The sequence below is a fragment of the Passer montanus genome, unplaced genomic scaffold, assembly GCF_014805655.1.
Source record: "Passer montanus isolate IOZ18808 unplaced genomic scaffold, ASM1480565v1 scaffold40, whole genome shotgun sequence".
Classification (NCBI taxonomy): Eukaryota; Metazoa; Chordata; class Aves; order Passeriformes; family Passeridae; genus Passer; species Passer montanus.
Genome location: NW_024368819.1, coordinates 5,695,644 through 5,722,398, shown reverse-complemented (window position 1 = coordinate 5,722,398; position 26,755 = coordinate 5,695,644). Strand labels below are relative to the sequence as shown.

Here is a 26,755-nt window from a genome sequence, read left to right as displayed (position 1 = left end):
CACAGCTCCTCCAAAGGCAACCCCTTCGCAGTTGAAAAGAAAACTTTACTCATGTTAGCTTTGCTCAGGGAAGCAACAAAAAAACATTGTTTTCAGTCTGATATGGATTTTGGAATTGAGGGCACCTGCCCAGGAGATTGACAGTGATTTCATTGTAGTAAAACATTTCTCTAAGCATGTGTTAAACACATTGTGTATTTTGCCTGACTTGCTTCCATTGAAAGTAGTGATTTTTCTGACTGTGAGTCCTTTTGCCCGTTTCCAAACTAATTATCCAGTAAGCTGCTTGCTGTGGCATTGTGCAGGGAGTAAGCCTGAAACATCTGCCTCCATCTCCATTTACATTGATGCGGCAAATAATGGGATTGCAATAATCCTGGAAAACTAGTGACATCTTTCCTGCAATGTGTAGAGCAACTGTATTTGTTTCAGAAAGCTCTAGAAGTTATTTAGTGGCAAACTAACGTATTTAGACAAACTGAGCTGATAAGGGGTGAATTTAAGAGTAACGTCTTGACTGATGGCAGTTTTGGCTTTCTCTCTTGCAGCTAGTGAGAGAGTGTAAAGAAGTTCTCAAGGGTGGACTCTTAATGAAGCAATATTACCAGTTCATGTTGCGGGAAGTGTTAGATGACTTACAAAAGGTTGATTGCAACATTGATTCTTTTGAAGAGGATTTGCATAAAATGTTAATGGTAAGCTTCAAAAAGGAGCGTTCATGTAGGTGTATTGATGTGAATACTGCTAATAGAGATCTGTTATCCCTTTTAGGGATGGTTGCCTTTTTTTTTTTCCCTACTTTGTACAATTTTATTGTTTTAATGATCTTGTAAAGGTTAACACAAAGCCAGTGCTGTTTTAGCCATACTGGGTTTTGTTCTCTGGTAGAGTATACTTGTAAATTGTCTGTATTTACCAAAAATGGTTCGTACATAGAACTGTAAATTCCATAAGTTTGAACTAAACTTTTAATAACCTTTTAATTTAGTATAGGAAAAAATACTATTTTTTTACTAACATTATGTTTTACTGTATTGGCATTGCATTAATGCATAATTGATACCTTTCTTTTAATGTGTATTCATTGTTGTAATTAGTTAAATAAGTGTTTTTAAGAAAAGCACTTGGCCTCTGAAAGATGGGGTTGGAACTGGATGATCCCTAATGTTTTTCAACCCAAAACATCCCATGATTCTATGATCTTAGCATTTTTACAGTGTAGTCTGAAAATACCTGAAACAAATAGAAAGTATCTTAAGCATTTTTGAGGAGGAATGTTATGGATTATTGAACTGAAGGAAAAGGTAATTTTTTGCATTTAATAAAATAATAATAATAATAATAATAAATAATCTTGAAGGGCAGATGGTTAAAGAAAAATTGAATTTACCTGAATTATTATATTGGTTTAAAACAACAGTCATTAGATAAAGGTGAGAGATAAGACTTGATATAAAGGAACACCAAGTGTAATGTTAAATCTCAGAAACCTTTTCGCAGCATTTATCCATATCCAGGATGATATGTTCAGATAAAACCTTTTGACGTAATCCAGTTAATAAAACATTTAGAGACTGTTTTTCAGCAGTTCAGGCTTTAAAAACTCTGGCTTTTGTGGGTACTCTGGCTACTGTGGGTATTCACTAATACAGTTGTAAACAGCAGCACAGCAAGCAAGGTGGTCAGTATTTTCAGGAAGGACACATAGAACGTAATACTTGCTGAGCCATAAATTGCACCTTCTGTAAAAACATGGAGCTCATGTTCAGTTGGAGCAAATGAAAATTATTGTAGAAATACCTTCTAAAAAGTGTATAACACTGAGTTTGGCTGTTGATTTGAAAAGTTCTAGTCCTTAACACCTTGTGTAACAATTTCTTTTTAAATTATCTGTTCCCTTGTTCAGGTTTACTTTGATTATATGCGAAGCTGGATCCAAATGCTGCAGCAGTTACCTCAAGCATCTCATAGTTTAAAAAATCTGTTAGAGGAAGAATGGAACTTCACCAAAGAAATAACTCCTTATATAAGAGGAGGTGAAGCTCAAGCTGGAAAGCTATTTTGGTAGGTTTTATTTAATGCCTCTTCTTATGGTTTTGTTTCATACCAAAGAGGTATTCAAATCAGCAGTTGTGTGGGGTTCCCAGATGGGACTTCTTGAGATGTCATTGAGCAGCTTATAGTTAGTCTTTGTGAATGTGACTTCTGTGGGCCCCAAGATGCTGCGTGTTTCTGTACATGGACTTGGAAACAGCTCTCTTGCACTAGGAAGGAATAAGTATAAGAAGCTGTGCTCCCTCAATAAGACTCTGAAATTCCACCATTTCTGTTGCTACAGTGATATTGCAGGAATGCTGCTGAAATCTACGGGAATATTTTTAGATTCTGGACTACAAGACAGTTGTGATGAATTTTGGGCCAGTGCCGATGACAGTATTGCATCAGATGAAATCAGGTACTAAGCCTTTTGGCTTAATAATAACAAAACATTATATATGTTTCTCTGCCTCTGACAGATGCATAATGTATTTTATTCATTAGAATGCAAACTCAGTAAATGCAAGGCTTCATAGACTGTATCACTGCATTTCTCTCTGCAGTAGTAATGAATCGTCGTTTTGTTTTTTTGAAGCCTAGTAACCTTCTCTTTAGTTCAGGCTGTGAAAGGTTTTTATGTAATGATATTTGAATTAGATTTTTATATTCTTACCAAAAATGTGCCTATGCAAGTTCAATTTATTTGTCAGCTGCTTGCAAATATTTATGTTCTTCTTTCTAACATTTGCGTAAATAATCTAATGGCTGTGTAACTGTAATATGATTTACGTAAATAATTATTTTCTAATGGCTGTGTAACTGTAATATGATTTATTAAAACGTTGTAATTTCATTTCTACCAATGTTTCAGGAGGTCTGTTATAGAGACCAGCAGAGCACTGAAAGAGCTGTTCCATGAAGCTAGAGAAAGGGCCTCCAAAGCTCTTGGTTTTGCTAAAATGCTGAGGAAGGTAAGTTAACAGAGTCTCCTCATACTTATATGCTTTAAAGAAATTTAGTCTGAAAGCATATTCCTTTGTTTTGTCATTATTTGTAGGACCTTGAAATAGCAGCTGAATTTGCATTGTCAGCCCCTGTGCGAGATCTTCTGAATGCTCTGAAAACAAAAGAGTATGTGAAGGTAAATTCACATAGGTAATAAATTTTAGAGGCATGAAAGTGAACTGAGTATGCTAAGCAAAATGTCAAATATTGGCATGCTTTAGTGTTTTAAGTGATCTATATTTCAACTTTTAAAGTGTTGTGTATTTAATATTGAATTGTGGTAGTCAAATTCTGTACTGGTGCTTGTATGAGTGAGAATGCTAGTCTGTGTTTTGGGAAATCAGTGCCTTAATTACTTTTTTTTTTCAAAGATTCTCTTTGTGGCTGAGGAAAATCCCTTCTGTTTAATAACGCTTAGTAGTGAGTGCTATGAAACAAATGCTTGCAAATCTATAAGGGGAATGGATACATGTTTGAGTAGATAATATGAGAACATAGATCTGTGTTTTGCTTTTATAAAGCAACAGTATTATAGTGGAGGTCTGCTTTGGCAAGCTTCCTAGAGAGTACTAAGGACATGAGAAATGCAGGGACTGTGTTCTGTTCCAGAGCAACTGTTGCTAGAAAACTGTTGTGCAGCAAAAGTAAGTTAAGCTCTTGATGCTCTGTGTTTACTGCAATGTAATGTCCCACATTTGTGGTTCTGCAAAATTCCTTAAAATTTCATAGGTCAACAAGTCTTTTTTTGTAGTTGTTTGCTTTAACAGTTCAAATGTATTTGGATTTGCTGTTCTATTGTGTCTCTCCATGCATTTAATTATTATATTAATTAATAATTTTAATATATTAAAATATATTAATATATTTCATAGTTGGGTTATAATGCACTAACTTTTTCATGACATAATTATTGTTAGATTTATGCAAATGTTTGCTAAATACAGAAATTCGTTTAAGGGGACACAGATTCATAGGAGATAAGTTCATAAAGGATTGTAAATACATGGATAAAACAACTGGCTCAGCAGGGTCCTTGTCTGTGTATTGTTTGAGTTGGAAAATAGCCAGGGAAATCGGTATATATTTATTTTAAAAAAATATTGTCCCCCAAGGATGTAGTCTTGGCTGCTTCAAGACTACTGTTTTAGTAGACCTTTTAAAGACTCTATCTTTTTCTTACATACATTTCTGGAAGAAAAAAATGTGTCTTGAGTTTGACACATCTGTTGTACATGAGTTAAATGACACACATTTTGATAATGAACACTTAATATATTGGCCCTCTAATATCATGTAGGGAGCTTAAATTTTTAACAGCCTTTTCAGGCAGATGCTCATTAGTTTTGGGAATCTAATTTGGCTTTAAGTAACAACCATCTAGTATTTTGCACTGGCCTACAGATTATGGTCCTTTTAGTTATAAAATATGTCTGCCTAATGGTAGAAGTGCTGAGTGCAGTGTTTTGTCTTAGCTTGATAACATCACACTCTGAAAAGAGAGAATTGAACTCCACTGTGAGTCAGTTACTTCATGTCAAGTCAAGATGCTGGCTACTTTACAGTCTGCTTCTGATGCCTAACTTGGTTGAAGTATTGCTACCAGTGTGACAGATATAATTGGAAGTAATTTTTGAGTAGTAGCAGTAGTATTTTATTAAAAGAGAATGCTCTAACTGAACTTATTCTGGCTTTTATGAAAGTAGAAGACTAATTGATACTTTTTTTGACAGATTTTTGTTTACTCGTTGTCTTTTGTAGTCATTGAGAAATGTATGAATTCTGAAGGAATTTTTCCTTTAATATTCCACTCTTTGTTGACTAATTTACTTTTTAAAATATGTGTATGTATATATTATATACTTGTGTATGCATACATACATAGTATATATGTGAAACTGGACTTATTTTGTAACAAAATTCCTTTAGAAGAATATGTAGAAGGATTAACTTGAAGTACACAAAAAAAGTCACTGAAAATGGTGACCCAGTGGATTTCTAAAGAAATAATTTATAATGCATTTTGACTTTCAATGCAAAAATAGCTGAAGGTATCGTTTTGGTACATATGTTGTACAGCCCTTTAGGATGGAGATTCTTCCTGTTGTTTAAATGATAGTACCTATTTTATCTTTTTATTTGCCAAAAAGTCTCTGAGATTCACTCATTCAGGGTATTTATTCTCTGCAGGTACAAGTTCCTGGACTTGAGAGTTTACAAGTATTTGTACCAGGCAGTATTGCGGGGCAAAAGGCCGTGATTCTGCAGCTCCTCAATGCGGCTGCTGGGAAGGATTGCTCCAAGGACTCAGATGAGCTTACATATGAGGCTTACTTGCTGATGACCAAACACAGTGACAAAGACCATGAATCAGATGACAGCTGGAGCTCGTGGGAGGGTCAGCCGGTCAAAGTGGTGCCACAGGTAGAAACGGCTGACACGCTGCGCACCATGCAGGTGGGTGTGGTCTCATTGCCCCACTGCTTGTTACCTCTACACTTCTATGAGTGCTTCTTCTGTCAGGTTAGCTGGAGTGATTCAAGTGAAGCGTGTGTCCTTTTATAGATAATAAAACGTTAAATTCAGGAATAAGTTTGATGCTTTGTTGTGTTAAATGCAAATATTTAATTGATTGTTGCATTTCCTGGCAGGATCAGTCTCTACAAATGTGCTTTTTTCAGAGTTGCACAATAGTATAAAAAAAAAATGGAGATACTTTTAATGTCTAGTTGGATGTTCGGAAGTGTGGATAAGACTTGAAAACAGAACATTAAGAAATCATCAGTCTCCAAGAACATGTGATGGTTATGTGCTTTCCACACACTGAGGCATGAAACCAGTTGCTCTTGATCTTGGATGAATTGTGACATTTAATGTTAAATTTCTCTGGAAGTTACTGGATGCTCAACAGTTCTGCAGGAAGAAATGTTTCCAGTCATACTTTCCTTCTTCCCAAGCCAACAGGGTTTCCCTGCCAGCAGTTCTGCTGCACTCTGACAGCTGAGCCAGCTCCCTGCCCCTCATGTTCTCACGTCCTTAATGTTAAGCTATAAGAATTTTCCTTTTGGTATCTCATGCAGTTTCTTGGATCCCTACCATAAATGGGCTGTACTGTCCACGAAGAAAGTGACTTTCCATGTCACTGTGCCTGACCTTTGGCATTCAGAGAGTTCTAGCAATTACAGCAGTTGAAAAAGTCACTCCTCTACATACTGCTGCTTTTAACTTGCAAACATGTTGTTTCTTGTTTGCCTGTTGTTCCAATTAACCAATAAAAAGCCAGCCTTTGATTAAGTGCTTAGAAGTTCTTTGGACTTCTATCAAAGTAATTATTTCATTCAGAAAATGAAAATAGCAATAGATGAAAATTGGTTTGCAAATGTTTTTTTCCATATGTAAGTGTACATAAAACACTATGTGTGTGTGTTTTTATGTCTGTAACACTTACTAGGTTTTTTTAAACCCAGGATTGAAAGATTAGGAAATAAAAAGTCCTTCAGAAAGAGTCTGTCTTAAAAAAATGCATTTTGATTGCAAAATACAGAAAATGTAAGGTGTTAGTTAAATACTCATCAAGTGAAAGAATCTCATCAACACTTAAAGAGTTTTGAGCATGAAATTATTATTTGGGGAGGAGATAGTGAAAATCAGGATGAAGTAGGTCTTGTTTTGTGAGTAACTTGTTGCAGGTGCATTGTCTGTAGTTTGAAATCAGCAGAGCTTAGTATGGCAGCACCATCTGTGACTGTATGCTTTTATACAAACTTTCTGTCTTAAAAAAATGCATTTTGATTGCAAAATACAGAAAATGTAAGGTGTTAGTTAAATACTCATCAAGTGAAAGAATCTCATCAACACTTAAAGAGTTTTGAGCATGAAATTATTATTTGGGGAGGAGATAGTGAAAATCAGGATGAAGTAGGTCTTGTTTTGTGAGTAACTTGTTGCAGGTGCATTGTCTGTAGTTTGAAATCAGCAGAGCTTAGTATGGCAGCACCATCTGTGACTGTATGCTTTTATAGACTTGTGCAATATCAGAGCTCTGATTTCCAAAACATATCATGTATTGATAATTTTCAAATTTTGAGCAAATACTGCATGTTAAATCTTTGTCTTTCCCAATTCAGTAGTGGGCTTTTGTCCTAAAGTATCCCGTGTTTCTTGGATAAAACCTCTTTGTTTATGTGATGGTTGTTATTTCCATCTACTTTAAGAAAATATAATTATTTTTGCTTAGCTGTTGCTTTTTTTTTGTGTGTGTATAGTTAATCTGAAGATAATTTCATGCAGTGTTTCCCATATTTTCCTGAAGTAAACAGAGCCATATTCCCCATGAAAACTTGCTGTGGCATTTGCCCTTATGGAACTTTGCCCACTAGGTGAGAGTTTCAGATGCCAGCATCAAGCTTTTCTGTGTGAATTTAGATTTTAATGAATAGTGGTCTTTCATATATTAGAATTTAAAAGATAACTGATTGAAAACTGATGATATTGGATATATTTTTACAGAGAGGATTTTCTTTACAAGAAGTAGTGGTGTCTTCTATTCTAGGTTGATAACCTCCTCCTTGTAGTCATTCAGTCTGCCCACCTTGTGAGTCAGAGAAAAGCTTTCCAGCAGTCTATTGAAGGGCTCATATCTCTGCACCAGGAGCAGACATCCAGCCAACCAATCATTGCCAAAGCTCTACAGCAGCTAAAGGTGAGCAGGTTTGGGGATTATTTATGAAAACTGATGGTGCTTTGCTTGCTGATAAGTAAAAAAGTGGAAGAAGATTTGATTGCAAAGCTCATGGCTTATTCTGCAATTGCAAGTTATGTGGTAGTCCTCAGTGGACTTTACTTTCAGTGCAGTTTCCACTCTGTTTTTGCAAATGACTTGTGAGTGTGTTTTTGAGCTGTATTGGTGTAATGATTTCTGCATTGAGTAATTGGGAAACAAGTCCATAATGCAGATGAAATACCATAGCAACAGAGTGGCAACAATATTGAAATGAAAGAAAGTGTATGATTTTCTAAAACCAAGTTCTATAAAAATCAATGATCTGCAACAAACAACTTTTCTTCCTACATTTGAAAATGCAAAAGTGAATAGTTTCTGTGTTTGTCTTCTCTTGGATTCAGTGTGGGTTCTTTGCTTGTTTTGTGTGTGTGGTGTGGTTTTTTTGTTTGTTTGTTTTGCTTTTGTTTGATGAGTGTTTTCTTTGATGGGTTTTGTTTGTTTGTTGGGCTTTAAGTGGCAGTATCAAGTCCCTGCATTCAATATAGGCTGGGTCCAGATACCAAGGTGAAAATAGAACCAAAGGCTTGATCACGCTATAGATAGTAGAACTCATTTTCTCCTTTCTTGTCTGTCTGGTTTTGGTTGGATGTTTTTGTTTGTTGTGTGGTTTTTTTGTTGTTTCCCTGCTCACCCTTTTGCTGTCTTTGTTTTTAAAGTTAATCACATGCAAGCAAACTTTATTATAATATTTGAGTTAATTACAGGACTTGCTTCATGCAGCTGCTGGAAAATGTTTGTTTTTTCAAGACTGAATGAATTTTTTTGGCATTATAGTACCTTTTCATGTAAAATATTGTAATGGTTATACTCATGTTTGCCTTATATTCTACAATTGACAAGACTAAGTAATATTTTGCTGCCCCCCATCCCTTTTTGTTGTTACTCAGAATGATGCATTACAGCTATGCAATAAGATAAGCAGTGCCATTGATAGAGTTGATCACATGTTCACATCTGAGTTTGATGCTGAAGTTGATGAATCTGAATCTGCCACTTTGCAGCAATACTACCGGGAAGCCATGATTCAGGGTTATAATTTTGGGTTTGAGGTAAGGAAACAAAAACCAGTTGAAATTTCTGGTTTTTCATTGGTGCAAATAAGGTAACTAACAACTGTGGAAATACAAAGAATGTATGGAACTGTTGAATTATTTATGTTGGAAAAGACCTTTAGCATAATCAATTCCAACTGTTAGCTGTTAATTCTGTTAACCATGAAGTCCACAAGTGAACCATGTCTATGTCTACACATCTTTTCAATAACTCCAGGGATAGGGACTCAACCACTTCCTGTGGCCTGACCACTTCTAGTGCCTCACCACGCTTACCAGTGAAGAAAATGTTCCTAATATCCAATCTAAACCTCCCCGGCTCAATTTAAGGCTGTTTTCTCTTGTCCTAACACTTTTTACCTGGGAGAAAATCACTTCCTGTGGCCTGACCACTTCTAATGCCTCACCACTCTACCAGTGAAGAAAGTGTTCCTGATATCCAATCTAAACCTCCCTGGCTCAATTTAAGGCTGTTTTCTCTTGTCCTAACACTTTTTACCTGGGAGAAGAGATTGACACCCACCTCATTATAACCTCCTTTCAGATAGTTGTAGAAAACAATAAGGATGCACCTGAACCTCCTTTACTCCAGGCTAAACAACGCCAGCTCCCTGAGCCACTCCTCACAAGACTTGAGCACCAGCTTTGTTGAGCTTCCCTGGACTTGCTTCAGCACCTCAACGTCTTTCTTGTAGTGAGGGGCCTAACAAAATATTTGAGGTGTAACCTCAGCAGTGCCCAGTACCATTAGTACCAGCAGTGCCCAGTACCAGTCCTGCTGGCCACACTGTTGCTGATAGAAGCCAAGGATGCCAGTGGCCTTCTTGGCCCCCTGGGCACACACTGGATCATGTCCACCCAGTTGTCAGACAGCACTCTCAAGTCTTTTTACCCCAGGCAACTTTACAGTCCCTCTTCCCTCAGCTTGTAGTGCTACATGGGATTGTTGTGACCCAAGTGCAGCACTTGGCATTTGGCCATGTTGAACCTCACACCATTGGCTTTGGTTCAGCAGTCCAGCCTGTCCAGATCCCTTTGCAGGGCCTTCTTGCCCTCCAGCAGATCAGCACTCCCACTCAACTTGGATTGAGCCTGTGAATTGACTGAGGGTACGCTTGATCCCCTGGTCCAGATCATTGATAAGGACATAAAACGGGACTGGCCCCAAAACTGAGTCCTGGGGAGCCCCAGTAGTGACTGGCTGCCAGCAGGGTGTAGCACCACTCCTTAGGCCTGGCCATCCTGCCAGGTTTTTACACAGCAAACAGTGAACCTCTGTCCAGACCATGAACAGCCAGCTGTGGAAAACAATGTCAAAAACTTAACTGAAATATAGGTAGATTACATCCATAACCTTTCCCTGATCCACTAAGTGGCTCTCCTCATATAATGAGATCAGGTCAGTCAAGTAGGACCTGTTTTTCACAAACTCATGCTGGCTGGGCCTTATCTCCTGGTTGTCCTGTAGATTCATAGCCTTCAGAATGACAAGTCTGTTGTTTTCTGCATCCTCCTTGCAGTCCTTCATGTAGATGGGCCTCACATTTGATAATTTCTAGTGAACTGTGACTTCCCAGTTTTAGCAGAATGTCATAAAAAATGTGTTGCCTCAGACACCTCATTATAACCTCCTTTCAGATAGTTGTAGAAAACAATAAGGATGCACCTGAACCTCCTTTACTCCAGGCTAAACAACGCCAGCTCCCTGAGCCACTCCTCACAAGACTTGAGCACCAGCTTTGTTGAGCTTCCCTGGACTTGCTTCAACACCTCAACATCTTTCTTGTAGTGAGGGGCCTAACAAAATATTTGAGGTGTAACCTCAGCAGTGCCCAGTACCATTAGTGCCCAGTCCTGCTGGCCACACTGTTGCTGATAGAAGCCAGGATGCCAGTGGCCTTCTTGGCCCCCTGGGCACACACTGGATCATGTCCACCCAGTTGTCAGACAGCACTCTCAAGTCTTTTTACCCCAGGCAACTTTACAGTCTCTCTTCCCTCAGCTTGTAGTGCTACATGGGATTGTTGTGACCCAAGTGCAGCACTTGGCATTTGGCCATGTTGAACCTCACACCATTGGCTTTGGTTCAGCAGTCCAGCCTGTCCAGATCCCTTTGCAGGGCCTTCTTGCCCTCCATTAGATCAGCACTCCCACTCAACTTGGATTGAGCCTGTGAATTGACTGAGGGTACGCTTGATCCCCTGGTCCAGATCATTGATAAGGACATAAAACGGGACTGGCCCCAAAACTGAGTCCTGGGGAGCCCCAGTAGTGACTGGCTGCCAGCAGGGTGTAGCACCACCCCTTAGGCCTGGCCATCCTGCCAGGTTTTTACACAGCAAACAGTGAACCTCTGTCCAGACCATGAACAGCCAGCTGTGGAAAACAATGTCAAAAACTTTACTGAAATATAGGTAGATGACATCCACAAACTTTCCCTGATCCACTAAGTGGCTCTCCTCATATAATGAGATCAGGTCAGTCAAGTAGGACCTGTTTTTCACAAACTCATGCTGGCTGGGCCTTATCTCCTGGTTGTCCTGTAGATTCATAGCCTTCAGAATGACAAGTCTGTTGTTTTCTGCATCCTCCTTGCAGTCCTTCATGTAGATGGGCCTCACATTTGATAATTTCTAGTGAACTGTGACTTCCCAGTTTTAGCAGAATGTCATAAAAAATGTGTTGCCTCAGAAATTTTACTTGAGAATAATTGAAAAGCAACAGATGAATTGGATAAATCTGTTAAATTAGCAATGCCTGGAAATCTGAAAAGCTTTTAAGAACTTGATGATTTCAGATATAGTCTTGTAAACTGTGCTGCTTGGCAGCATTTTAGATAATATCAGAATCATTAAGGTTAGAAAAGACCTCCAAGATAAAGTCCAGCCTTCAACTGAGTGCCACCATGCTCACTAAACCATATCACCAAGGGCCATATTTACTCATTTTTATGATATTTCCAAGGATGGTCACTCCACCACCCTGTGGTTTAACTTACCTTCTCACCGTTTTTCAGCCTAGAATGCCATAATACTGTAACATGAGACATTCCTTCAGAGTTTGTGGTGGTTCTTTGATGAAGTAGAAGCTTTTGAGTGCTTGCATTAGACTGCAGGCATTTAAAATGTGATGTTCAGATGTCTTAACTGTTTTGCTATTTGATTCCTTTGGGCTTTGTAAAATTTTTTAAAGATTGTGTCATATCCTAATGTACTTCTGGATAGTCTTAGAAGAAATAGCTGGTATTTGTTTCATTTTTAAATGGACATAGATAACTTTTTTATCCCCTAATGTTACTGCAATATAACTAAAAATAAACACTACTTTGCAGTTCAGTCTCTGGTTACAGAATCAAGTGTTTATGTAGGATGTTTCTTCAATGCTGTATACACTGTTAAACATCAACACGTGCCTGATGCACACAGAAAAACGCAGTGTGGCTCAGTACTGCCTCTCAGTGTATCATATTTTGTGTCATACTTTTCTTGATTAATTTTTTGTCTATAAGTAGGCAACTGCTTGCATAAAATAATTTTGTCTAAGAATAGGATGTGACTGTTACCATACTGTAGAGTTTTGTTAGCTTTCAAATACTCCAGTAGATATTGTTCTTCTTATTAATATATGAAAAGTAATCTTTAGTTTCTTACAGTACCATAAAGAAGTTGTTCGTCTGATGTCTGGAGAATTCAGGCAGAAAATTGGAGACAAATATATCAACTTTGCCAGAAAATGGATGAATTATGTGCTAACAAAATGTGAGAGTGGCCGAGGCACGCGACCCAGGTAACAGCCAACTTCTTACTGCCATGGTTGTTTTTGGTAGAGCTGAAGGGTTGGGCTCAAAGAACTGGAATTAATGAAATGATGTCTGGCTGGCTGCCAGTCACTAGGGTGTTCCTTGGGGCTCAATTTTGGGGCCAGTTTTTTCAATGTTTTTATCAGTGACCTGGATACAGGAGTTGTGTACATACTAAATAAGTTTGCTATACTAAATTAGGAGAAGACATTAATTCCCTCAAGGGCACAGAGATAGTACAGAGAGAACTTGATAGATTATGAGGGCTGGACAATAACCAACCTTACGAAATTTAACAAGGGAAAGTGCCAGATTTTGCACCTGGGGTGCTGTAACTCTGAGTATCCATGTAGACCAGAGGCTAAGAGATTGTGGAGTGCAGCCATTCAGAAAGGGACCTTGGGGTTCTTGCTGATGGTGAGCTTTGGGTCAGCGATGTGCCCTGGTGGTGAAAAGGGCCAGCTATATCCTGGGGTGCCTTAGGCACCACAGATCTAATCAGCTGGATGGAGTGGTTGTGCCACTGTGTTTAGCCTTGGTGCAGCCTCACCTTGAGTACTTTTGGGCTCCATAATCTAAGAAGGACATAAAAATATTGCAACAGGAAGGGCAGTGAAGATGGTGAAAGGACTAAAGAACAAGATGTAATGAGGAGTAATTAAGGATACTAGGTTTGCTCAGCTAAGGGAAGAGGAAAATTACTTGCTCTCTGTAACTTCTTCATATCTTCTCTGGTGACTGTACAAGAGAAAATAGCTTAAAAATGGCTTAAAATCTGCATTTGGGGAGTTTCGGATTGGGTATTAGGAAAAAGTTCTTCACTGAGACGTGGACAAGCACTGGGAAAAGCTCCCCAGAGAAATGGTCGTGGCCCCATGCCTGCTAGTGTTCAAGGACCATTTGGACTGTGCTCTCAACTTCTGTGTTGCCCTTAGTGGAGTCAGAAGTTCAATTCTGATGATCCGTGTGTGCCTCTTCCAACTCAGGATATCCTGTGGTTCTATCTGTATTTTGTAGGTTGCAGCTGCTAGTTCAAGTAGGTCAAAGAGGGAGGCAGTGGGGGACAGCAGGTGCCTGAAGACAAAATTCATTCCAGCCAAGTTACTTTACTTTGCCAAGCTAGGCCATGAAACCACTGATGCCCAGTCCTTACTGATCAGATAGTCATGAAATCTTTAGTATCCTTTTAGTCTTGTATCAGAAAGGAGACCTCAGGCAGGGGTTGCAGTGGTTTGGCTTGTTGCTCTGAAACAAATGATGGTTGAATTGATGATACTGTTTGGAAGATAGCATGTATATGGGTGTAGGTACATAGCATGACCTGCTCACCTTATTTGGCAGTGTCCTTGCTCAAATCAGTCTTTGTCTGAATATAATTGGATAAAACGTAACATTTTTACATGTTATATATTAGTCTGTTTTTTAAATGAGGATTTAATCATATTTTGCAGAGTCAAAATAGTGAACTGTTATTTACTGTTCTTGGATGTAATTGAAACTCTTTATGATGGTTTTAGCCAAAGACCGTTTCACTTTCTGTCTTGTCTTTTTCTTTTACATAGATGGGCAACTCAAGGTTTTGATTTTCTTCAAGCCATTGAGCCAGCATTTATTTCAGCTCTCCCAGAGGATGACTTCTTGGTATGGATAAGTTTTTCTACTGGTGTTTATTTATAAATGCTTGTGAAGCTATCAGTATATGTTTTGCATGGATACTTTTTATAAAACAACATCTGAATATAGGTGCAATTCTGAAAAAATTGCTGTTGTATATCACTGTTGATGCTGCTATCTCTTCTGTTGGATTCTGAAAAGGGTGGATTTGTTACCATTGCCAGTAATGGTTTCAGTTTGCTGACAAGTTGCAGGTACTGTCTTGGGAGGCCATCTCCTTTTGTGTCTTGAAAAGTTGACAGCAGCTTTCTACAGAGATTTATAGTTGTGATAATCAATTTCTAAATTTAAGCTTCTGAGGCTTAATTAACACCCAAAGTTCATCTGTGGGTATGAATACAAAAGATTTTTTAATTTTCACATAGTTCCAATGTGAAACAGACTTTAGAACATCTTACTTTTGTTTTTATTGTGGAAAAAAACCCAGTAGAGTAGAGCTGGCTTTTTTTGTCTACTCTGCTTTCCTCCTTTTCCTGTTCTGAGAATTTATTTTTCTCATCTTGGTACAATACTACAGAGAAGTGAAAGCACAGTTGCCACAAAATAGCAGAATGTGAGTGGTAGCACCTCCTGATCTTAAGGTATTTCAATATGTGTTATGAAATTCCAACCACATTAATCTTGCATAATCCACAAAATACACAGTTTAGACTTTTTTCACATGTATTTTTATCAGGAGTTCTCTAGCAAATTATGTGTTAGTGCTGTTAGTTTGTGTTGCTGGGAAAGGGTTGTCTGCCTTAATGATAAAGTTAAGCTGTTATTTGGAATACACTGGTACTTTAGCTTTAGGAGGTAGCCCCTTAAATTCTTCTGCTTTGACACAGTTTCTGAAACAGACTTAGAGCAAGTAAGGGGGAAAAATGGTGGGAGCCCAAAACCTTAACTACATTTTTGAACTTATGTTTCTTTCTTAAACTGGATTTTAGTTTTGGAGATCATCACTTGAAGCCACTTTGATTAATTTGTATAGCAGATAGGTCTGTATTTAGAGCTCTACATTTCAAGATGAAATTCTAGCTCAGTCTGTGCTGATAAAATATGCCAGTCTCAAGCTCAACGCTTCTTTGGTCTTATAATTCTGTTTTTTCTTAGTCCCGTTATTTCTTAGTCCTTGGAGTTCCTGTCTTCACTAAGTTTTTGAATTTCTGGAAGAAATTTTGGCTACAGTGAGTGACTGGCAAATAGAAGTGACCTTCACAGCAGCTTTACCAAAGAACATAATTGTACTACTTTGTGAAGGTGCATTCTATTCCTGGTGTTCTGACGAGTAAATTGAACCAGAGGAAGATTTAACCACTTGTCCAGGATTACATACCTATTGAATACTACACTTAATAATTTGGCTCAGATTGTCTGAGGCCCAGTGCAGTGATTTTAACTCCTAAAATCCCTTTCATGAAAGTTTTAATAGCTTCATGGGTAGATAAAGAAAGTGTATTTCTTTTAATATTTTTTGTTTTAACAGAATTTCATCTTTAGATTCAGGCTATCATATTCTCACTCAATTTTTTTAGGTTTTTTCTTGGGATGTGGAAGGTGAAAACAGAGAAGATTGTTACAGTTTTTCCAGGAAATGTGATTTTAATTATATTAACAATGAATGTTAAGTTCCAATACCTTTATATTTTGAAATGTTCTCTCTGTTATGCTACTGTTCAGTTCTTACAGTTACATAATTTTGACAAGGACAAAAGGCAAGACAAAGCTGAGACTTCTAGCTTTAAAAAAATCAGTTAAGTCAAAATGCTAATGTGGATCCAGAAGTTTAATATAATAGGTAGAATATGGGGGTGCTTATCTGACAGATTACACACTTGAACAATGTAATTTTTTTTACTGTGAGCTTTGTCATATGACCGTCAACCTTCTTCTAACAAAACATCACAACTTTTTATGTTTGTCTTTCCTAGAGTTTACAAGCTCTGATGAATGAGTGCATTGGCCATGTTATTGGAAAACCTCACAGTCCTGTTACAGGTTTGTACCTTGGTAAGGCAGAAGTTACTGGCATTTGTTCTGGAGCTTTGCTGCTGCTGTTACAGAATTTTGATTGTAAAGTGCTTTTAAAATGCGAGAAATACCAATAAAAGTATTTTCAATCTATTTGTGATTGTTGATGTGAAACCATTATTCCCTGATAAAGTGTAAATATGTGATAGTTTTACCCAAGAAATTTCAAAGCTTTACAGATTCTTTCCTCTCATTTTATCCTTCCTGTGAAGTCCAGCAAATCTTGTAGGAAAGGGCTGTGTTGTTTAAAGATCAGCTAAAGAAGTGATTTTAACTTTAAGAAGGTAGTTAAAGCTCCCTCTCCCAAACTTTCATTGTGGCGCTGCAGTTATTTACACTTTGACACTGCAGATATTTTTGCTTCTAATGGACTTTATGTTATCAAACACACGTGAGTTATACATGGGAGCTGTGCAAAGAAGTTCTGTGCTATAAAATATGGCATAATGTAAAATACATCTTTATAGATATAAATGTTGATATCATTTGAGTGAAGTCAACATATTTGATGATGCATCTTGAGAAAAGAATGTTTTGTCTGCTGTGTGTGCCTTTTACTCATTTCTTTCTCAGTACTGTTTCTGTTTTCCTCCTCTCAACTCCATTGACTCATTTACTTTTCAAAATCTTTTGTCTTCTTTTTTATCTTTGTCCTGGTGCCCATGTCTTGGGCAGGCTTGATGATGGAAGACGTGAGGGGAGGGTAATCTGCCCCCAGCAGAGTTTTCCAGTTTTTCAGGAAAGCTTGCTTTGATATCATTTTGATGAGAAAGTGTTATAGCTGACAAACCTTTTGCAGTGAAAGTCAATCAAAGAAGCATAGTCTAAAATCAAATTTAGCCAAATTCTGTACAGTGATTTAAAACCTGTACATTCACTTTCATTCGCTGGTGAGAGGGAGGCCTGTTTTAGGTGAATCACCAGCATGATGATGCCAAATTACTGAAACTCTTATAAATGCTATTATTTAAAACCTGTACATTCATTCACTGTTGACAGGGTGGCCTGTTTTAGGTGAATCACCAGCACGATGATGCCAAATTACTGAAACTCTTATAAATGCTATTACAGACACTGCAGATCACACAAACTAAATTGCTCCACAGCTTTTGTCTCAGGCATGGGGAGGAGGTGACACAGATAAGTGGTGCAGACTTCAACAGCAGTCTGAAACTTTAACACATGTGAAATTTAACATAGACTGTATCCTGGCTGCAGATATTGCAGATACCCATTCCTATCTCCTGACCAGAAGAAAAATAAGACTTCCTGGTTATATTTGCATACCACTTGGAAGGACATAAACCCACTGTGGTCTTTACTCCTTTTCCTGAAGCTGAGAATCGAGTTGTGTTCACACTGCTGCCTCTAGACACGCAGCTGTGTATCTCCTAGTGTTTTATCTTTTTGCTTTGTGACACAGCTGATGTCTGCCTGGGTGGAGTAGGAGCTGCCTTCTGGGTCTCCTGCTAGTGTATTTGCCAATTACAGCAGGACAACCAACATCTGGCCCTGCTATCTTTTGTTTGCCCTAGTAGTGCAAACAAGGCAGAAACTTAGCTCCCTGAGAGGAGCCTCGCCTGGCAGAAATACTGACTCATGGTTTGGTGGGCAACCAGCTGTCTTGAGATGTGACTGCCACAGTATTTTTCTTAGTGTTTAAAGAGGAGTTGGGGGAAGATGGTGCAGACTCTTGGAGGCACTGAATTAGTTAGGCATAAAGATAGTGACTACCCATTTGGGTTTTGTCCTGTCCATTTGTACCACTTCCTTGGGGCAGACTGTCATGGGGGCATTAGGTTGGATAAAACTGTCATATGTGGGTTTTTTCTTTCAGAATTTGCTTTTTATTATTGTCTGAGAAAGCTTAATTCTTATGGAAAGGAACATAATATTGCTCTTTGGTTTGCTGATTATTATTTGGTTAATATTTATTTTGCAATAAGAATAATTTGTGAAGTAAAAATAATGAAGTTTTTATGAATGTATGTACACATTTTCTAACTGCTAGTTTTTGACTATCTGGAGAATTGTCATTATTTTGCAGATGAGTTAAGTAGTACAAAAATATGAAAAGTATTAATAAATACAGTTGATGTATTTAAAGTTGGAATAATATGTATTTTTATTAAAGGATAAGAAAATACATGCTAGTTCACACTTAAGTCTGTAAATAGGAATTTGTTTTAATTTTCTGTCTTGAAATGGCCCTTAAGAGAGTTTTTCTGACATCTGAGTAAATGTGATCTGTTTTTATGATTGCAGCTGTTCATCGAAACAGTCCCCGTCCTGTAAAAGTGCCTCGGTGCCATAGTGATCCACCAAATCCTCATCTCATCATCCCCACGCCTGAAGGCTTCAGGTATTGAGCATTAGTACAGCATTTTAAACTGTTTTATCCTCTCTTGGCTATGCTGAGCGTTAGTAAGTGGAACACCTTTTATTTTCATTTGAGGGCAAAGCAGATAGAAAAAATTAGCATGTATGTGATTCAGAATTTACTGATGTGTTTTTAAGGACAATACAGTTTCCTTTTCTTGCTGCTTGGCCACCCCCATTTCTGTTGGTGCATGGGTTCTCACTTTGAAGTCATTCTTATCCCCTTTATCTTTCCTGAAACCAGTGTTTCAATGTAAAAGGCTTTAATTCAGTGAAAACTGCTCATTAACAAGACTTTTATTTCCTTCCACACTTTGAATGCCTGCCGAAGTTCCTGTGGCAATGCTTTCAGAATTTACATACATGCAACTTAAAAATGCAGCATTCTGAGATATGGTGGCATTTCTGCATCATTACCAACCTACTGTGAATAAGCTTAAAACAGTGCATCTTTTATCCTGCCTTTGAAAGGGTTGACATGAGAAATATTGCAAAAATAGTTTAAAAAAAGTTTGAAATAAACATTGCCATGCACAATTTTACACAGAGGGCCCTATTTTCCAAGAATATGACAGTGAGAAACTCTACAATTGACTTTTTTTTCAGAAGCCACTTACCTCTGGCAGAAACCAGTAGTATTCTATAGATTAGAAGATTTTTATTTTGAGCACTATTATTGTATACATTGGCAGCCACAAAGCTTTTGAGACCCAGTGTTATTCCACATAAAAATCTTCATGTAACTGAAAAACTTCTAAAATCAGGCATCATTATACACACTTCAAATTTTTGTTTCTAAAACAACCTTTCAACTCCATACATTTTTTTTAACTGTTTCCTGAAGTTTTTCTTCTTGCCACAGCACGCGGAGCGTCCCTTGCGATGCGCGGAGCCATGGCAGTGTTGCTGTGAGTCGCCCCGCTCCCTCTGGGAGCGACTCAGCCCAGCCCAAACCTCTCAGCAGTGCAAATGAGACCAGGTAGCTGCGCTCCGTGCCGTAGCAGACTCATCCTCCCTACATCACCCACATAACTGTTCCCACGTACATCCTAATAGATGTTTGCACCGCGCTCTTCCCTCCATCGTGTCTTCCCTGGCTCCTTCATTCATGTTCGACTTGAGCGAAATCGCGTGTCTTAAATCAATGACGAGACCTCTTTCAGATTCAAAAAGCCTGGACGTGTGGTAGTGGAAGCATGCAGTTCTGATGTAGATTAGAACTCAGTAAAATGTCCATGCAATGAACATATGCCAGTCAGCTCATTGGTATAACTTTAGTAAATAATTAGTACTGATAACTAACACTTAGAATCATGGAATCACTTCCACTAAGATAACTGCAAGATACAACTAAGGGCAAGGATTTTAATTTTTTTTTGGTGTTAGCTAACAGTTTTGGTATTGTTACTCTCCATCATAAATATTTTGAAATACTGTGTCATGGCAAATGCAAAATTAAACACATGAGGATTTTTTTAATCATTTCTTGCTACACCTTTGGGTTCATAGGGTGGTGCAGAATAAACTTAATATGAAAGAAACTATTCTTGTATCAGGATATGTAACAGAAACAGCTTCTATATCATCACAAGTGACTTTTTTTTTTGACAGACCTATGTCAGTATCTTTCTTATTTCTTGAGCTTTTATTTGGCTGTTATAATTTCAGACTGTTGGTATTTCTTCGTCTCATATTCCAAGTCAGACCACTGACATATCTCCCAACTTTGCCTTTTTTTTCCCTCTGCACCCCTGACTGTGAAAAGCCTGCTCTTAACACAGGGGTGTCATCTTAGGGTTTAAAAATAGCCTTTTGGATGCTTATATCTACTGAAGAGTACTGAAAGTTCTTTGGGATAGAAATTCCTATGAATGGGTACATATATCTGACTACATCACAAAGATGGTAGAGAAAAAAAAGAGGAGGTGAAGGAACTATAGATTGATGGTGATCAAAGCAAACTTGGATATAGCTTGATTATGAATTGTTTTGTAATAAATAAATTTTGATTGTGAGCCAGCAGACCATCATAGCTTGATTTGTTATCAGATGCATGGCACAAGCATGCACTAAGCTATTAAGAGGGAAGTAAATTGTTACTTTTTTATGTAATCTTTTCTGCAAGTTTTTTATTTTTATTGCAAGATGTGACTTGCACCTTTTACAGTAGCCTCCAGATGTATAGTTTATGAATGTAGGCCCTTTTTTGGGTTGGAAATACATATTGAAATTTTTGTAATTCAAACATGGACATTATTTATCCTTTATGCTTCTGTTTTAAGCCCCCTCATGAAAAAGGCAGAGTAGACAATAGTCTGCAGCATAGTAGTCCCTTCAAGTAAGTAAAATGCTAGAAAATATTTACTAAGAGGTTCTGGCAGCTTTATACCCTGACAGTGGGATAGATAATTAGTGTTTTTCAAAGACTTGTATTTTTCTTAGAGTTCTCAGCTTTTTTTCTGAAACCATTTTTCTGATGGTTGTTCATAAAATATCCCATGATCTTGGCTTTTTTAATGCACTGTCTGGATTTTTAAGTTAGTGTTTAATACCCTGTATGAGCTAGGAATCATTTGAAGAAAAAATTTATGAAAGCAGAGACAGAGTTCTGAAGGCTGCTGGGTTTTTTTAGGGGGTCTGTTTATTGAGGAAGGCAAAATACTACAATGTAATATATTTCTACTTTTTTTTTGTTTTATTGTAGTTAAAAGAAAGTTGCAAACTTTGATGCATTGCGGTCTTAATTATGAATTTAGTTTATTTGTGCTACAAAAGAGAAATGGAATCTTTTGGATCAACAAAATGTTTTGTGGTTTGGCAAAGTGTAGAGTCCAGTGCCAGAATAGCACAAAGAAGCTTCAGATGCTTTCCAGAAACTCTTTAGACATTTAAGAGATGATTATAAGCATTAAATATCTATGACAAGTTGAATGTAGGAACTTGGTAAATCAGTTGTACTAGGCAGTGCATAGTGCACAAATGCCACCATAGTTCTAGTGAAGTTTTTTTTTAGCAACAACAATCAAAAGAAAAACTCAAAACACTGTAGTATAACTAGAAATTAAAATCCAAAGCACTAATACTTGGTTGTTTACATTGAGCTTTCTGGTATTTATACATTTATGCTAGGTTTATATTTATAATCTTTAGAGATGGTCAATTCTTGAGCTAACTGTGGTTATTATTCATAATTTTGTTATTTATCGAGGGCTGGAGCCAAAAATTATCTAGCATTCTTCTCTTTTACTCTAATTTTTTGCCTGATAATATGCATACAGACTTTCTGGATGAATAAAAGGTGTGGGTGCCTAAGATGGGCCTGAAATGGGGTTTAGACGCCTGTGCTCAAAGCTGTGGTGCTTAGGCCTGTTCAGCTGCTGCTTCATTTTAGAGGTGATGTAGCTTTGCTTGTTTTTAAGCATTTCATGCATCAGGAACCATTGCTGTGTATATGCTGAGAACCACCTTAGCCTTCTTGCTCATTAAAACCTCGACTTCCTGAAGAATAATGAGGATTTTCACTAGTTTAGTTTCAGTTCCTGGTTCAAACTTATAAAATCTGGTTGGGCAGAAGAAGGAAGTGCAAAGCAAACATTGTATGGAGAACATTTGCATGGGGATAGGTTGCCTGCGGTTTTGGCTTCTGTTCTCAAGGTCATAGTGTTGTTTTTCTGTTATTTTTGGGTTTTTAAAAACTGTTTTTGTGTAATACTCAGATACAATTTGGAAACAACTATAGGACTGGCAGTCCTCTCATTGTGTGTGTGAACCTTGTGATGCAAAGTATCTTTCATTTTCTTGTAGTTGTTAGCTTTCAGTGAAGGATTTAACAATGTTGCCCACTTTTCAGTAACATTTAGCTCATACCTCAAACATGGTATGTTTAAGGAGACATCAGTCACAATTCTTCCCCATCAAACTTTAAAAAGGGGAACCTTTTCCGAAAGGGTAGAAAGACTTCCACAAAGAATTTACAGCTCTAAACTGAGAGGACTAATTGTTGTCTGGGGCTGGAGGAAGATGGCTGAAGACCTAAGAATTAAAGTCTTTTTTCTCTTAAAATTGTTTCCTTTCTGTTCAGCCTTCTTGTTCATCTGATTCCACTCTGTGCTGTCGAGAAGATCTGGGGCCTCTAAGTGATCAGGCTGCTGTCCTTGTCCTTCCTGTCAACCAGCTTATGTTTCCATTGGTTCTGACTTAATGACTGTGGACTGTGACTGTGTTTGCAGTGCACATGAATCAGTTACTACATTTCATCTGATGATGTGGCTCACATTATCACCCAGCTGAATCACTTCTGACTGTATATCCAACCCTGGCACAATCTGCATCCTGCAGCAGCTGTTCTTAGTAGTAGGTTACAAGTAATGAAAATGGATTCTGTTGCTACAGGCAAGAAACAGTTTGAAGTAGTTTATGCTTTGGAAGCTTAGGGCTTTTTCATAGAGTAGCATAACTAAAATAATCTAAAAAGTCCTCATTTGAGGGAAAAAGCATAGAGAGGATTTTCTGTTTACCTTTCAGCATCAGTTTTTCTTTCATGTTGCTTTCATGGTTCACATCCTAGGCTTCAGAGGTTCTGTCTCTTAAAAACTGCAGTTAAATTAGCATTGCACTAAATAAATAATAATGACAAGTTAATTAGTATGATGGCTCTTTTTAACAGGGGTTCCAGTGTCCCTGAAAATGATCGACTTGCTTCAATAGCAGCTGAGTTGCAGTTCAGATCCCTTAGTCGTCACTCCAGTCCCACTGAAGAGCGAGAAGGTGATTGTCACAGTAACAAATTGTGACCTGGATGTGCAGATGCTTAATGTCATTAACACATGTTAATATAGCTGTTCCCAGCTCTTACCCTTTCCAAAAATTTTTTTCACCTCATCACATTCAGAAATCTTAGATTTTTAACTTGTGGGCTTATGTGGTCAGAGGAAGTCCTTTTGTTCTCAGATATATTCATTGTTCTCTTGCCATTCATATTGTTTCTGAATTGTATCTGAAGGGATTTCCTGGTGCTTTACTGAGTTTCAATGTTCAAGATGAAATTAGTAATATGATTTCTGAATTATATACCCCATTTGAAAGTAAATTTCAAAACACTGTTAATAAGGTATGAACTGGATCCATCAGGATAGTGTTTTCTGTCCAGTTCTTTATCCCTGCAGTATTCGTGTTACAAATACTTGCTGTTGTTTGAATCCTGGAAGAAGGGGCAGGATGTGTGACTTGATGTCCTGATCAGGGCTTCTCTGTCAGGTTTCTTCCACAGCCCCTGTGTATGTGATATTTATTGCAAGAACTACATTGAAAGATTGATTGTGCAAATTAAAAGGAAGTACAAAATCTGAAGCAAAATAGAGTTGATATTGTGGTCATCCACACTGGATTTCATAGAGAGAAATGCCTTAAAAAATCATATTAAAAGGTGTGGAAGATTTTTTCATCTTTGTTAGTTTTTAAGCAAATGTTGAAAATACTGTCTGCCTCATGCTTATTCCATTTTTTTTTTCTGGTATATATATGAAAAGGAAGGTGCTTAGGTTGGAATGAATACAAATCGTATTCTAAGGAACATTAGAAAATGGTTTTCCTACAGTTATCTTGCATATTTGATTCTGAGTGCCCTGGCATGAAGTGCTTCCCTAAACTGTGGAAGGAGAGCTCTGTTTCTATACGAATGAAATTCTATTTTATAATTTGTTTTCTGAAGAGAAGTCAATTTTGATTACAAGAGCATATGTTGCTATACATGTAGTATATACATATACGGTTATTAGTCCTATATGTAGGACTAATTTTGAGCTTCTGGTGAAAAGAGTGGCATAATTTTTAATATGAGATAAAGCTGCTTTTGTCCTCACACTGTTATTTCTCCAGAGCCATTGTATCCAAAAGGAGATTGCAGTGGTTCATCCCGGCGGAGCTGGGAGCTCAGAACTTTAATCAACCAGACCAAAGGTAGGTGTTTAGGAGTCACTGTAATGTAATGTCTGATAGACCAGTGTTGTACTGAAAGGTTGGATTTTATTGTGGATTGTGAAGAGGTTTTCACAGCTTTATACATGTGAAGGAGAAAAAATATAAACCCTGATTGCAGGTGTGGGATATTGCTAACAGAATCACAAGGTAGGAGTAATTAAACTTTATAAAAGTTAATTCTTTTCAGTTTCTGAAAGGTACTACCAGTGTTCTACAAAAATGAGTTCATTTATTACTATATAGAAATTGCAAAAATTTGCTGTCCCTATTCAGTTCCCAATTATGACAGTAGGAAGCTCTTTCTCACTTCCCCAGATCCCTCCCCAGTGTGGGATTTTCTGATTTTAGGTGTCTAATAGTGTGTGATCCCACACTGTCTCCTAAATTTAAGGCTATTGTGGGGCCCCTTCCTCTCTGTCTTACTGCTGATTTTCATGAAACTGAAAGTAAGTTGATCACTTCAGACACTCCTCTACTGTATGGATCAATACATGAAGCTTATTTGCATATATTGTGGCAAACATAAATGTGAGAGTGGAACCTCATGAGACATGAGAAAAACATTTCTGTCACACTGGAAATTGGTCTCCTGATGTGTGTTACACAGAACAGGAAGAACTACAAATTCTTATTCTGAAATCTAGAAGTCAGAACATAAATACTGAATGAATTTCAGTTCGTTTAAACTGAAAAAGAAGAATGAATGAAAACTTAAAAATTCCTAGAAGATTGCTGTAATGGGAACTGGTTTTACTGTCCACTGTGAATAAGACAAAGATTTTGATTTAAATCTATAGTAAGGCATATTTCGTATAGCAGACCCAGTATTAACTGTGGGTAGGGGAGTGGAATATATAGTTTGGGAGTATCATCTCCATCCTTTGGAGACTTCCAGGAACAGGTTAGGCTACTGGTGTCAACAGTAACAGATGTATAATTTTTGTGCTTTACTAGGAGGGGATGAATTAACACTGCCCTGAGATCTCTTTGGTCTCACCCACTAGGATGCTGTTTCATAATAAGACTTGAGAGCTGGAGTTTCTAATATGTCTAAATCTTTGAAATAACAGATGCTATGGCTCTTTCAAGAAACCTCTCATATTTCTGAAGAACAAAACCTTACCTGTCCTTCTTTCCTTAGTGCTTTATGACCTTAATATATTTCCACTCTCAGAGGTTAGTTACAGGTCAAATGCAAACAAGTGTGTTGCATTTCATAAATGTGATTTCTTTGAATCAAGTAAGAAATTATTAGGAAAGTACAATTGCTCTCATTTTACCTTAGTTTTGTATGTGATTCATATGTGATTGTTAAAATGTCTTATTATTTTCCTACATCTTAATTAGACTCAAAAAATAGTTTTAACTCTGGGTATTTCATGTGATATCAAAAGATAACAAAACATGATGGTGAATATTTGTCAATCAAGGAAATTGTTCATCACTCTTTTTAGACACTGCTTCCAAGCAAGCCCCAATGGAAGCTGTTCAAAAGTCTGTTCAGTTGTTTGAAGAAAGGAGATACAGAGAGATGAGAAGGAAGAACATCATTGGCCAAGTCTGTGACACACCGAAATCTTACGATAATGTCATGCACGTAGGTTTGAGAAAAGTGACTTTCAAGTGGCAGAGAGGAAACAAAATTGGTATGTTCTTTATACTTTCATTTATCTAGCTAAAATACCAAACTTTGTATTTTTGAAGGAAATAAAAGACTGTGTTTAAAAATCTTTGGTCTCTGCATAGGTATTGTCAGCTTTATTGAAATCCAAATGTTAAAATACAAAATACTGTTGTGGCTAGGATTTTCTTAATGTAGAAGGTCATTGACATTTTCATTGGTCAAATAATAGGAAACAAGGAGAAGGACTTGGTTAGGACTCTTACTTAGGTATGATCTTGGGTTACCTGCATGTGTTTAAACCTATAAAATGCTCAAGTTCTGCATTTGGAAGAACCAGAAATATGAATGGAAATTAGTTGGTACTCTGGGATTTAATTCACCAATCTTATTGTTTCCCCTGTATGATCATATTT

At 37.5% G+C, this 26,755-nt stretch overlaps 1 protein-coding gene across 7 annotated transcripts in view; it reads left to right on the top strand.

Moving 5' to 3' along the window:
• Positions 1-26,755, top strand: part of MAP3K4 (mitogen-activated protein kinase kinase kinase 4) — a 68,362-nt gene that overhangs the window by 28,148 nt on the left and 13,459 nt on the right. For 4 of the 7 annotated variants that reach the window (XR_005628616.1, XM_039718882.1, XM_039718881.1 and 1 more), the window contains exons 5-20: positions 549-695; positions 1,907-2,064; positions 2,339-2,455; positions 2,909-3,008; positions 3,095-3,178; positions 5,230-5,496; positions 7,592-7,741; positions 8,710-8,871; positions 12,527-12,660; positions 14,236-14,314; positions 16,261-16,339; positions 18,626-18,722; positions 19,602-19,718; positions 23,406-23,506; positions 24,617-24,697; positions 26,173-26,364. Coding sequence is in view for 6 of the 7 variants with exons in the window: in XM_039718882.1 (XP_039574816.1) it covers positions 549-695; positions 1,907-2,064; positions 2,339-2,455; positions 2,909-3,008; positions 3,095-3,178; positions 5,230-5,496; positions 7,592-7,741; positions 8,710-8,871; positions 12,527-12,660; positions 14,236-14,314; positions 16,261-16,339; positions 18,626-18,722; positions 19,602-19,718; positions 23,406-23,506; positions 24,617-24,697; positions 26,173-26,364 (2,065 nt within the window). In the remaining variant the exon portion in view is untranslated. The remainder of the gene's footprint in view (positions 1-548; positions 696-1,906; positions 2,065-2,338; positions 2,456-2,908; positions 3,009-3,094; positions 3,179-5,229; positions 5,497-7,591; positions 7,742-8,709; positions 8,872-12,526; positions 12,661-14,235; positions 14,315-16,260; positions 16,340-18,625; positions 18,723-19,601; positions 19,719-23,405; positions 23,507-24,616; positions 24,698-26,172; positions 26,365-26,755) is intronic. The other 3 variants (XM_039718880.1, XM_039718883.1, XM_039718884.1) reach the window with 3 other exon arrangements.